This window comes from Lepus europaeus, chromosome 17 (genome assembly GCF_033115175.1).
Source record: "Lepus europaeus isolate LE1 chromosome 17, mLepTim1.pri, whole genome shotgun sequence".
Taxonomy (NCBI): Eukaryota; Metazoa; Chordata; class Mammalia; order Lagomorpha; family Leporidae; genus Lepus; species Lepus europaeus.
In genome coordinates, this window is record NC_084843.1 from 61636090 (window position 1) to 61649048 (window position 12959).

The following is a 12959-nucleotide window of genomic DNA, read 5'->3' on the forward strand; positions in this document are numbered from 1 at the left end:
GAAGTATGTATGTAGGTAGATAATTGATACATAGAATGAGTTAAAGGTTATCTCTAAGAGAAGTAATATAATAAACTAAACTGTATCTAGATAGGAATAAAAAAGGAAAACTATATCAGTTCATCATTGCTCATAATAGAGATAGGGTTTTTATATTTTCATATAAAGTACATTTTACATAGTAATAGCTATAAAGATTTATTTACTCAACATGTTTTTTTATGAGTTCTTCTTATTTGCCAGGCACACTTAAAGTGACCAAAACAGACCAGAATTCTTGCTTTGTGTGTTGGGGCGATAAACAGTAAGCACAGTAGAGGAGTAGTACCTCAGTCTATTGTAAGCAGTCATTCAGTGTCCCGCATGGCAGGGATCAAGAGGACCACCTGGTGGAATTGCCATTTCCCGTTGGGTGGTCAGAGCAGGCCTCCCCCAGAAAATGAAATTTGAGCAAGGACTGGAAGGAAGTGAGGAAACCTAGATGGTTGTCTGGAGAAACTGTATTCTCAGCAGAACGAGTAGCCATTGCAGAGGTGCTGAAGCAGAAGTGTCCAAGAAACAGGGAAGAGGCTGGAAGAGCTAAAGGATGATGACTGAAAGGGAGGTGGTAGGAGGTGAAGTCAGATAATTAGAGTATATGATGGTATGAGATCTTGTAGGCCACTAAAATAATTGTGACTTTTAGTCTGAAATAAGTACTGAAACAAATATGTATTGCTTCTCGGCCTTTTGGCTAAGATCAAGTGTAGTATCTGAAACAAAAATGTAAACATTTCATAATGCAGACATACCTGAAACAAAGCAAGCACAAACTATTTACAAAAGAAAACAGCAATTAAAATAGAAAGCAAAACTATATAAATGTGTATGTTATATAGATGTAAATAAGTAAACTTTCTGGTTTGAAGATTCTGAGATCACAAAGAAAACTATTCAGAGTCATTCTTAAAACAAAGATATTTGGCAAAGATAATAAAAAGACACAACTAGCCTATGCAAGCTAAGAAATACAGGAGTTACGACGTTACTATTGGATGAGACTTGGTACAAAAGGCATTACATGAGGAAAAAAGACGTACAGGACTCATATGAAGAAAACCTTAAAATCCTCTTCAGGGGTACAAATAGAGACTTAGATGGAGAGGCTTACAGGACTCTGGAGCTAAAAGAGTCAAAACATATAGATGTTAATTTACTCCATGCCAGGCACTGTCCAAAGTGCTTTATATGTATTGTTTATTAGTCCTTACAAGTTTATGTGATAGGTGTTAGTATTACTCTCTCCATCGTTCATTTTAGAATTCTGTATATAAAGATAATTGGAAATGAAAAAAAAAAAAACCTGGTGTTAAATTGGAAATGGCATAGAAAATTAATTAATTTTTAAAAAAATATCATGTAGGATCTCTGTCTTTAATGTGCTGTACACTCTTATTTAATGCTATAACTAGTACTCCAACAGTATTTTTTTTTTCACTTTGTGTTGCTATATGGGGGCAAACTGTTGAAATCGTTACCTAATATATACTAAACTGATCTTTTGTATATAAAGAGAATTGAAAATGAATCATGATGTGATTGGAAGGGGAGAGGGAGCGGGAAAGGGGAGGGTTGTGGGTGGGAGGGAAGTTTTGGGAGGGGGAAGCCATTGTAACCCATAAGCTGTACTTTGGAAATTTATATTCATTAAATAAAAGTTTAATTAAAAAAAAAAAAAAAGAAAAGAATTCAAGGCAAAAAGAAGCTAATGAACTTGACCAAGGTTGCAGGTAGAGTAAGTTACTGAACCACGATCTAAACTCAGGATGATTTCAGAGTTTGTGCTTTAACCACTACATTGTACTGTTTTGTTTTTTTTTAATAAATAAATAAATAGGACTGTGTGTGTGTGTGTGTGTGTGTGAGTGTTACGAGATAACTGACTCTGATATGGAAAAACAAGGTGGAATACCCAAAAGAATTCTTAAGGAAGAGTAGGAAGGGAAAACTAACTTTATCATATGTTAAATAAAACTAGAATGTTAAAACAATGTGGTTACCAGTACATGAGCAGACATATGATTAGACAAAACAGAGGTTCAGAAATATTCTAACTCATACAGATATTTGGAAAATTACAATTTCAAATAATAGGAATTAGTCTCTCTACAGGATAGCTATGTTGTCATTAAAAGGAAATGAGTTGGATTTATGCATCTTAATTTGACTAAAATTAGTACTTAATATATCAAAGATTTAAACCTGAAAAACTAAACTGTCTGTGAACCAAGTTTCTAGTAATTGTAAATTATTTATTTACATTTGTAAATAAGTGTCAGTTTCACATTTCTGTGTGTTTGTCATATGCCGTAGTCATGTTGAGGTGTGCATTGTTAGAGTCCTAATTTCACTTTTCCTTGGGGGGGTGGAGAGAATGCTTCAGACTGAGGCTAACATGAGGAGTTTTAGTCAGTTAGTGCCTTCCCTTCTTCCTTCTTTGATCTTTGAAGGATCTGGGCAAGTAAAAGGTCTAAGGGAATAAATTCAGCATTTGGCAAGTCAGAAGTGTATTCAATATCCTTTGTGAAACTTGGTGTAATTATGACAGCCTGAATTCCAGCCCCACAGGTACGGTGGCATTACTCTTGGAGGAAGTAGTAAGCATGGGTGGGTGCATGGTTTCCTTCTAACATTCTGCAGGAGGTAGTGATCAAAGGACTCAAGGAGTGAGGTTGTCCGAGTTTTAAAAAAGGGGAGTGAACAGAAGACCAGATGCCTATTTAAGTAAAAACACAATTATGATAGTGAATAATAACTATCTCATACCTGATAAAAGACAGGAAGGAAATAGAGATCTAAAAGTCATCAGGAGAAAGGAGCAAGAAAATTATAGTGTAGACTTGATAGCACTTAAAACCAGTATTCTATTTTTAAAAAATAAGTTAAAAATATTTATGTGGCATAACCCTAATTTGTTTATCATAGCATTTGACTCATGTGCATGTTTGTGAATGTGTTTGTATATAATGTTGAAAACACAGGGCCTTCGCTGTGGTACAGTGGGTTAACGCCCTGGCCTGAAGCACTGGCATCCCATATGGGCGCCGCTTTGAGTCTCAGCTGCTCCACTTCCCATCCCGCTCTCTGCTGTGGCCTGAGAAAGCAGTGGAAGATGGCCCAAGTGCTTGGGCCTCTGCACCTGTGTGGGAGACCTGGAAGAAGCTCCTGGCTCCTGGCTTCGAATCAGCTCAGCTCTGGCCATTGCAGCCATTTGGGGTATAAACCAGCTACCTCTCTGTAACTCTGCCTTTCAAATAAATAAAATAAATCTTTAAAAAAAAAAAAAGGAAAGAAAATACACCAAAAGTTCACTACTATTAGCTCAGGATGATAGGAATTCGAGGAGCTTTTATTTTATCTGTGTTTTTAAACTTCTACAAAGAATATATATGACTTAAGTGATCAGAGAGCTGTGTTTATTTTGCACACACGCACACCCCACATTTCCTGTTCTGTTCTAACAGGGATGTTTTTCATATTTCCTAGGTGCACCAGAGGCTGTCTTCCTGGCAGAATTTGGGAGCTGTGTATTGCAGTACTGTTGTGCCCTCTGATGGTGAGTTTTGGCAGACATGCTTTTTAGTTTTTTTAAGCTCATTTTTTAAAGCTCAATATGAAAATGTATAAACCATACTCATTCCCTTAAGGTAGTGGGCATGGGGGTCAGAGAGAACTTGGGAGGACTGAAAAGAGAAACAAAATTTGAGTGAGGAGCTAGTGAAGTTAAAGAAACCAAGAGGAGAAACTGACAGACCCAGCACGTAGGGCATAGAATATGCATCTGTTTTCGAACTGGGGACGTAGTTACTGTGATGCCCGCAGAAGCACTGCCTTTGGTATTTTGCTAACCGTGGAGTCTTCGCGTTGGAGATACTGATCAAATGCTCCAGCCCCTTCAGGACATCAAGCAGTTCAAAGTCTGAGGGGCCCTGTCTTGCTCGTCTTCTTCTGCCCTTGGGCTCAGAGCAGTAGTATGGGGTGGGAAGGGAGGAGCAGAAGCATGGAAGCCACCTGCAGTCCTTTGTAAATGCCCACAGGATGGCAGACAAGCAGCAGAACCAAGGGCTGGCTGTCTTTGCAGCAGTGGAGGGAGATGTGTTTCTAACTCTTGGCATTCTTCCTACCCAGTACTCTGCATTTATAGTGTATGTTGCTCAGCCCCAGGGTGCACTGTTAAATGTTTCCTCTGTGTAACATTTCATTTGATAGAGCTCTAAACATTAATTCATAGGCACAGCAGGCTTTGAAAACTTCCTTCAAATTTGCAAGGACACCTGAAACTGAACAAGCCCGAAAGATGAATCAGGAAAGCCCTAGAATCCCCCGTGTGTGGTCACTATTGATATTTGTGGTGTTATCAGATCCCCTCCCCAAAGCTGCTTAGGAATCTGAATTTATTGGCACAGTATACTTGTATTTGCTAAATCCTCTAAAGCCATCCGTGGTTACTCATTTGTATTATGGAAAGGGTGAAGGGGAATCAAAACAAGAAAGAAGTAGTTGACTTTTCCTATCGGTTAAGGACATAGAAAGCCACAGCGATTTATATACATGACAAAGCAGCACCCCACTTTGTTGCAGCCAGAGAGTACTTGGCTGTTGCCCCACTCAGGAGTCATTAAGTAGCCAGATTCCAGTCCCGCCTGCCCATGCTACCTGCTCCCCTCCCTCTGTAACCCCTCTGAGCCAGTACCTGGAGCTTTAAACAGCCAAACGAGGCCTGTCCACATCCCCGCCGGCCCCACTCCCAGGTCTCATTTCCTTCCTCTACTACCAGTGCAGGGTAACACCATGAGTTTCAATAAGGAGAAAATTTCTCTCAGTGTGAAAAATAATTGTTTGTGGTGCCAGCGCTGTGGCCTAGCAGATTAAGCCACTGTCTGCAGCACCTGCATCCCATATAGGTGCTGGTTCGAGTCCTGGCTGTTCCACTTCCGATCCAGCTCCCTGCTAATGTGCCTGGGAAAGCAGCAGAGGATGGCCCAAGTGCTTAGGCCCCTGCACTCACGTGGGAGACCCTGAAGAGGCTCCTGGCTTCGGACTGACCTAGCCCTAGCCATTATGGCCGTTTGGGGAGTGAACCAATGGATGGAAGATCTCTCTGTCTCTTCCTCTTTCTCTCTCTGTAATTCTTTAAAATAAATAAATAAATCTTTAAAAAAATAATTGTTCATGGTGCTGAATCCTCTCAACTGTTGTTGAACTAACAATATTTCACTCAAGCATTTTTATTATGTGAAATTTACATGTATATCCATATTAGTATATGTCCATATATATATGGTAAATTTATATATATATATATATATAATATCAACCAAATTACATTGTAACAGGAAACTCAAATACCAATGTTTGTTAGGATGTTTAATGGCAGTTAATTTGAACTAGTCAATACGTGTTGGGATTTATTTAATTTGCCATTTAATGCTGTTACTATTATACTATATATCAACCCACATGAATGTATTTTTATTTTATTTTAAAGATTTACATGTTTATTTGAAAGGCAGAATTACATCCATTGGTTCACTCCCCAAATGGCCACAATGGTCAGGGCTGTGCCAGGTTGAAGCCAGGACCTTCTTTCCAGTGTCCCACTTGGGTGTACAGGGACCCAAGCACTTGGACTATCCTCTGCTGCTTTTCTAGGCACATCAACAGGGAGCTGGATTGGAAGCAGAGCAACCGAGACTCAAACCAACACCCATATGGGATGCCAGTGTCGCAGGTAGCAACTTTATCTGCCTCAACACTAGCCCCAAGAAAATATTTTTTTAATATTTATTTATTTAAAAGGTAGAATGATAGAGCAAGAGAGAAAGATCTTCTATCCACTGATACATTCCCCCAGATACCTGCAACAGACAGTACGGGGCCAGGCCAAAGCCAGGAACCAGGAACTTCATCTAGGTCTCCCATCTGGGTGGCAGGGCCCAAGTACCTGCTGTCTTCCCAGGCTCGTTAGCGGGGAAGTGGATCAGAAGCAGAGACAGTACTCAATCTCACGCAGTCAGATATGGGAGCAGACATCCCAGACAGGGGCGTAGCCCACTGACCCCAATGCCTGTGCCCACAAGGAAGTATTTAAGTCATTTAACAGTGATTACTCAGTTGTACTGAGGTATCTGGCTGAATGTTACTCCAGAGCATAAATGCTAGGAGGTTGCCCTGTGTTGCTTGAGGGGTTGAAGGTAATATTTTTATAAAAACTAAAAAGATGCCATCCTTTAAAAAACTGAGTGGCTCCCAAAATTCCTAGCAATCCTGTTTGCCCATCCTAAGAAAACCATTTTGGGGCTGGTGTTGGCGTACATTGGGTAAAGCCACGGCCTGTGATGCTGGCATCCCATATGGATGCCGATTGAGTCATGGCTGCTCTATTTCTGCTCCAGTTCCCTGCTAATGTGCCTGGGGAAGCACCAGAGGATGGCCCAAGTGCTTAGGCCCCTGCATTCACATAGGAGACCCAGAAGAAGCTCCTGGCTCCTGGCTTCAGCCTGGTCGAGCCCTAGCCATTGTGGCCACATGAGGAGTAAACCAATAGGCAGAAGGTCTCTCTTTCCTATCTCTTCCTCTCTCTGTATAACTCTGGATTTCAAATAAATGAATAAATAAATATATATATATACATGAAAAAAGAAAATCAAGTTGTATTAACAGAAGCACAAAACTATTTGATTTAAAGCAACTCAATATCCTTACTTATCCTTACTTAGTACCAATTTATAGATATTTCTTGCTTTGTACTTTTAAATTAATTTTACCTTAAGCCAGTATAGTGTGTGAGAAACTTGCTTAATACACAGCTAGAATTTAGTCACAAATGACAGACATTTTTCCTATCATTATCTGCTTCGTGTTGTGACTGCTGGGTCAAATTGAGTATCAAATTAGGGCTTGGCCCTCATTTTTTAAAAAAGTACAGTGTCCCAAATACCACATTGTATGCCTAGTGTGTATACATATATATATATATATTACTATATAATATAGTGTATTATATATAATATATTTATATTACATATATATGTATACATATATATTACTTCTCAGTAGTTTCTTGTTAATTATGTTGTTTGACATATCTTCTATTTATAAATATATTGCTGAGCTAAAATATACAGATTACCTTAAATGGTTAATCTCCCTACGAAAACAGTGTAACAAATCGTGACTTTTTCTTGTATCATAAATACTTTTGAGGATCCAGTGAAACTCTGGACTCTGACTCTAAAAATATTTATGCATACTCATAGGAAATTTTACATACAATTTTCACAGTGCATAGAGATACAGGCTTCCTCAAACCAACCCATGAAATCCATAGTCTCGTGGACCCCAACTTGATAACTGTTTTGGACCCGTTGAACACAGGTGCTCATGCCCACAACCCTGCTTGTTTTCATGTGAGGCATTATATGTAGAGCTGCAGAGCACAAATGTCTGAGTCCAACAGACCAGTTCTGCACACCCCAGGTTACTACTCAGCCACTGTATAACCCTGGACAAGTAATTACCTTTTCATAACCTGTTTCTGTATCACAAAGACTCAGGAGCAAATGTTGGTGGCAGCATTATTTTTAATAGCTCACTCAAAATAGACATCAATCTAGGTGCCTCTGCTTTGGTGAATGAATAAACAAATGTAATATGTGTGGAGATGCTGCTATAGATATTACATCTAAGAGAAACGGGTACCTTCCTCATAGAACTAATTACTTATCCTGTGAGGAGTAGTTCTGGGTGGTGTTAAGAATCCTCATCTAAAACATGTGGCCTTGGGCTTCTCGTTTTAATTTATGCCCCAGATTATCAACATAAAATGACACATAGTGAACTTTTTATTGTTATATGGTTTATCCTGACTTAAACCCTTGAAGGATTCCCCTTTGTGTTAATGAAAACTAAGGATGAGAATAATTTTTCTAGAGAGGGGTTGACTGTCACACAATTCAGAAGATGTTTGAGAATGAAAAACATCTCTTAATATTGTAAACCAGCTCCACCTTAGCTATACGGAGAGTGTGAACAATGAGCTAGAGAAAAACAAGGGACATTGCCTCATTTAGTTGCTTTAATTTCTTTATCCAGAAATGTAAACCTACCCAATTAACTCTGTGCCAAGAATTGTGGTACAAAGTTGTTTGCTTTGCACGTAATGAAAAATAGATTTCCTTTAAAAAATTGTTGGAGGGCAAATAAAAAAAATTTTTTGACAGGCAAAGTTAGTGAGAGAGAGAGACAGAGAGAAAGCTCTTCCTTCCGTTGGTTCACCCCCCAAATGGCTGCTACAGCCTGCCCTGCGCCCATCCGAAGCCAGGAGCCAGGTGCTTCCTCCTGGTCTCCCATGCGGGTGCAGGGCCCAAGCACTTGGGCCATTCTCCACTGCCTTCCCAGGCCATAGCAGAGAGCTGGACTGGAAGAGGAGCAACTGGGACAGAATCCGGTGCCCCAACCAGGACTAGAACCCAGGGTGCCGGTGCCACAGGTGGAGGATTAGCCAAGTGAGCTGCGGCGCCAGCTGGGCAAATAAAATTTTTAATGAAAGTTACTGAAAATTCCTGTGAAATAATAAGCAATATAATAATAATAATTTATTGTATATTAAATAATATATCACTTATTATAACATTAATATATTAATAATATGTATATTTAAAAATTTATTTATTTATTTGAAAGTCAGAGTTACACAGAGGGAAGAGAGGTAGAGAAAGAGAGAGGTCTTCCATCTGCTGGTTCACTCCCCAAGTGGCTGCAACAGCGGGAGCTGTGCCAATTCGAAGCCAGGAGTCTCTTCCAGGTCTCCCACACAGGTGCAGGGGCCCAAGGACTTGAACCATCTTCTACTGCTTTCCTAGGCCATAGCAGAGAGCTGGATTGGAAGTGGAGCAGCTGGATCTTGAACTGGTACCCATATGGGATGCCGGTGCTTCAGGCTAGGGCATTAACCCGCTGTGCCATGGCCCCTTAATAATATATTATTAAACATGTTATATTACATTATTAATGGTAAGTATGTTTATATACATTTATATATTAATATCTTTGTATAAATATTAAAAGTTAATGACATAATAAATAATAGCAGTGTGTTAAATAAATATGTTATGTAGGTACCTAAACTTGGGTTGACAAAACAGACGATAAATTTGTAACCTAAGGTCTGTGTAAGTTTGGGAAACCACATTTGTGTCCCATTATTTTCTTTACATTTTGTTCTGTTACGTTTTTGTTCAAGCTTTTTTGAGACATATTTTATATCCCCTACATCACTAACTGTTCTGCAGCCATCATGACAACCCAGCTTTAGACAACTTCCTTCACTCCTTTTCTAAGAATGTATAAATGGAATCATATAATATGTAGTCTTTTGCATCTAGTTATTTTATATAGCAGTGGTATGAAAAATGATGTTTTTTGAAGATTTTATTTATTTATTTGAGTGGCAGAGTTATAGACAGAGAGAGGGAGAGAAAGTCTTCTATCCACTGGTTCACTCCCCAAATGGCCACAAAGGCCGGAGCTGAGCAGATCTGAAGCCAGGAACCTGCAGCTTTCCCCGGGTCTCCCATGCAGGTGCAGGGCCCAAGCACTTGGGCCATTTTCCGCTGCTTTCCCAGGCCAGCAGAGAGCCGGATGAGAAGAGGAGCAGCCAGAACACAACCAGAGCCCATATGGGATGCCAGCACTGCAGGCGGAGGCTACTGCACTGCAGTGCCGGCCCTGAAAAATTATTTAATTCACAGCTGCTTCTGCTGTGTCTTTCTGGCAACTTTGATATCTTCTCAGTTTCCCTGTGTGAGTTCTTCTTCGTGCCCTTGTAGAAGGGGTAGAGAACGTTTTGCTGGCCTTTCACATCCCACTGTCCCACTTTGCTTGTCCACACCAGGAGCCTCACAGAACTGTTTCAGCTTTGAGTATCTCAACACGTTCCTCCCAGGTGCCAGGGCCAGACACCATTGTAATCAGTCTTAGGAAATGGTAGTTGGACAGCAGACAATGGTTGGCATTTCTAGCCACATAGATCATCTTTTAATTTTCTCCAAAAACAAGGAAGTAGCATCTGAACAGGTAGGCCAGTCTTCAAAGTTCTGGGAGAAGGCATTTTGTTAGCCAGATCCAGGCCAGAGTTGAGGGGCGAGGGTAGAATCCACTCAGTGAAAGGGTGCCAGTCTTAGGTGTTGACCCACTGGCACCACTGCACATCCCTGTGATCCTGTATCCCACCCACAGTCTCTCCTGGGTCCAGGCTGTGCCTACCTTTGCAGAGGCTGCAATGAAGAGATCATCAGATATTGCTTGGAAATTCCAGAGTTTGTTTCAGTTTTCACTTAACATCTTGATCACGAGGATTCCATTCACTGCTTTGGTTTTTGACTCCTCCAGGCAGAGATCTTACATTTTCTCCAAGGACATCTTACTCTGTGGATTTGACAGGTGCTAGGCTGGAGACAAGTGCCAAGGAGGAAAACAAAGCTAGGGGAAGCGTTCAGCAGGGGCTGCTCCCTGTCGGCTTCCCAAAGCTGGCTTGAGGCAAGAGTCAGCAGAGTGAGTTCTCAAGAGCTTGCCCTGTGCTTTTTGCTTGTTGACCTTCACCTTCGATGGCTGCTTCTTTAGCCACTGCTCCAGGTAGCCCCTGGTTCCGAAGCCCTGTGTGCACGTGTACCTAGGGAAGCCTAATGCTTTAAAGGCTTACCCACGGCACAGCAAGCAAAGCTACTGCATCCCATATCTGAGTGCCAGTTTGAGTCCATGCTGTGCCATTTCCACCATTCCAGGATCCTGCTAACGTGCTGAAAAAGCAGCAAATGGTAGCCCAAGTGCGTGGGCCCGTGCCACCCATGTGGGAGACCTGAATGAATTTCTAGGTTCCTGGCTTAGGCCTGGCCCAGACCTGGCTATTGTGTCCATTTGGGGAGTGAACTAGTGTACGGAAGACCTCTCCCTCTCTTTTCTGTCTTCCTTTCAAATAAGTAAGTAAATCTGTTTTTTTAAAAAAAGGCTTTTTCATGTAGCATGTGTTATAGTTCTTTTATTTTTTATTGTGGGGCATTGCTAGTATATGGAAATATTACATTGTATTCATTCATCACATGAAGGACATTTGGATTGCAGTCTGTTCTGAATGAACTATTAAAAATAATGGTGCCGGGGCCGTTGCTGTGGCATAGTGGGTAAAGCCACTGCCTGGGGTGCCGGCATCCCATATGGGCACCGATTCAAGTCCCGGCTGCTCCACTTCCGATCCAGCTCTCTGCTGTGGCCTGGGAATTCAGTAGAAGGTGGCCCAAGTCCTTGGGCCCCTGCACTCACGTTGGAGACCCAGAGGAAGCTTCTAGCTACTACCTTTGAATTGGCATAGCTCCAAATGTTGTGGCCATCTGGGGAGTGAACCAGCAGATGGAAGACCCCCCACACACACACCTCTCCTTCTCTCTCTGTGTAACTCTGACTTTCAAATAAATAAAGAAATCTTAAAAAAAAAAAAAAAAAAAAGGTGCCACCAACATTTGCTCATGAGTCTTTGTGTAAACCAGTTTCATTCCACTAGGGCAGATGTTTAAGAGTGGAATGACAGGTTTATATGGTAAGAAACTGCAAAATTTTTATCCAAAATGGCTGTCCTACCCTGTATTTCTACCAGCAATGTGTAAGTGTTCTAGTTTCCCCATGTCCTCCCTAGCACTTGGTATGATCAGTCTTCTTGCTTATAGACACTCTTTTGGATATGGAGTATTCTTTCAGTGTAGTTCTAATTTGCATTCCACTGATGACTAACACTCTTGAGCATATTTGCATTTACTAATTAGCCATTCAGATATTTTCTTTGGTGAAGTTGCTGTCCAAATTTTTTGCCCATTTAAAAATACTGACTAGTCTTGTAGTCTAGAGTTTCTTCTGGTATTTTTAAAAATAGTTTTTGTGGAAGGAGAATATTATTTTTGAGCCAAGACTCCTTATTAAAGGCCACTGTGTACGTAGTTGGAAATTCTATTTATATTGTCATCATTTTATTGAAGACACAGATATACCCCACCACTATACTATAGTGTTCCTCAAAAAGTTCAGGGAAAATATGTGTTATGAAAAAACTATGCATAGATTTCAAAATGTTTTGTGATAAAATAAACTTTTAATTCCAATTTGAAGCTCCATTGTATGTCTTTTAGATCAACCTTGAAGACTTGGCAACAAAAAAGGAATGCAAGTAATGAAGCTGCCGAGGAACAGAGCCTCAGTGTTGTAATGTGGCAGAGTTCTCAAGGTTCTCGCTAACCCGGGAAACTAAAGTACCTTACATTTTTCCACTTTAAAATTGTGTCCAGTAATCTAGACTTCTTTTAAGTAACAGTTTCAGTTTGAAACTTTACCAAAATGTGGATAAAGTTGTTCCATCACAGAACCCTGTTTGGATTTTATGAGATAGAATTTTTAAATTGCCAAGAGAAACGGCCACATCAAATTGGAAAGACCTTCTAGCTTTATGTGCTCCCAATGTTTCTTTCTTTTTTTAAGATTTATTTGAAAGTCAGAGTTACACAGAGAGAGGAGAGGCAGAGAGAGAGAGGTCATTCATCTGATGGTTCACTCCTCAATTGGCTGCAATGGCCCGAGCTGTGCTGATCTGAAGCCAGGAGCCAGGAGCTTCCTCTGGGTCTCCCACGCAGGTGCAGGGCCCAAGGACTTGGGCCATCCTCCACTGCTTTCCCAGGCCACAGCAGAGAGCTGGATAGGAAGTAGAGCAGCCAGGTCTCAAACCGGCGCCCATATGGGATGCCGGTGCTTTAGGCCAGGGTGTTAACCTGCTGAGCCACAGCACTGGCCCCTACAGTGTTACTGGCTTAGTGTAGAGTAGAAGCAAATTTATGTCAAATTTTAGGTGACATTATCCATCCAAGATTGCCATCAATTTT

At 40.8% G+C, this 12959-nt stretch overlaps 1 protein-coding gene and 2 pseudogenes across 1 annotated transcript in view; 2 read left to right on the plus strand and 1 right to left on the minus strand.

Moving 5' to 3' along the window:
* Positions 1-12959, plus strand: part of MCU (mitochondrial calcium uniporter) — a 211110-nt gene that overhangs the window by 147825 nt on the left and 50326 nt on the right. Inside the window, exon 2 of the mRNA XM_062214756.1 lies at positions 3526-3595. Coding sequence (XP_062070740.1) covers positions 3526-3595 — 70 coding nt within the window. The remainder of the gene's footprint in view (positions 1-3525; positions 3596-12959) is intronic.
* LOC133776462 (U2 spliceosomal RNA) lies at positions 714-796 on the plus strand (annotated as a pseudogene).
* Positions 3674-10461, minus strand: LOC133776294 (sulfotransferase 1C1-like; annotated as a pseudogene).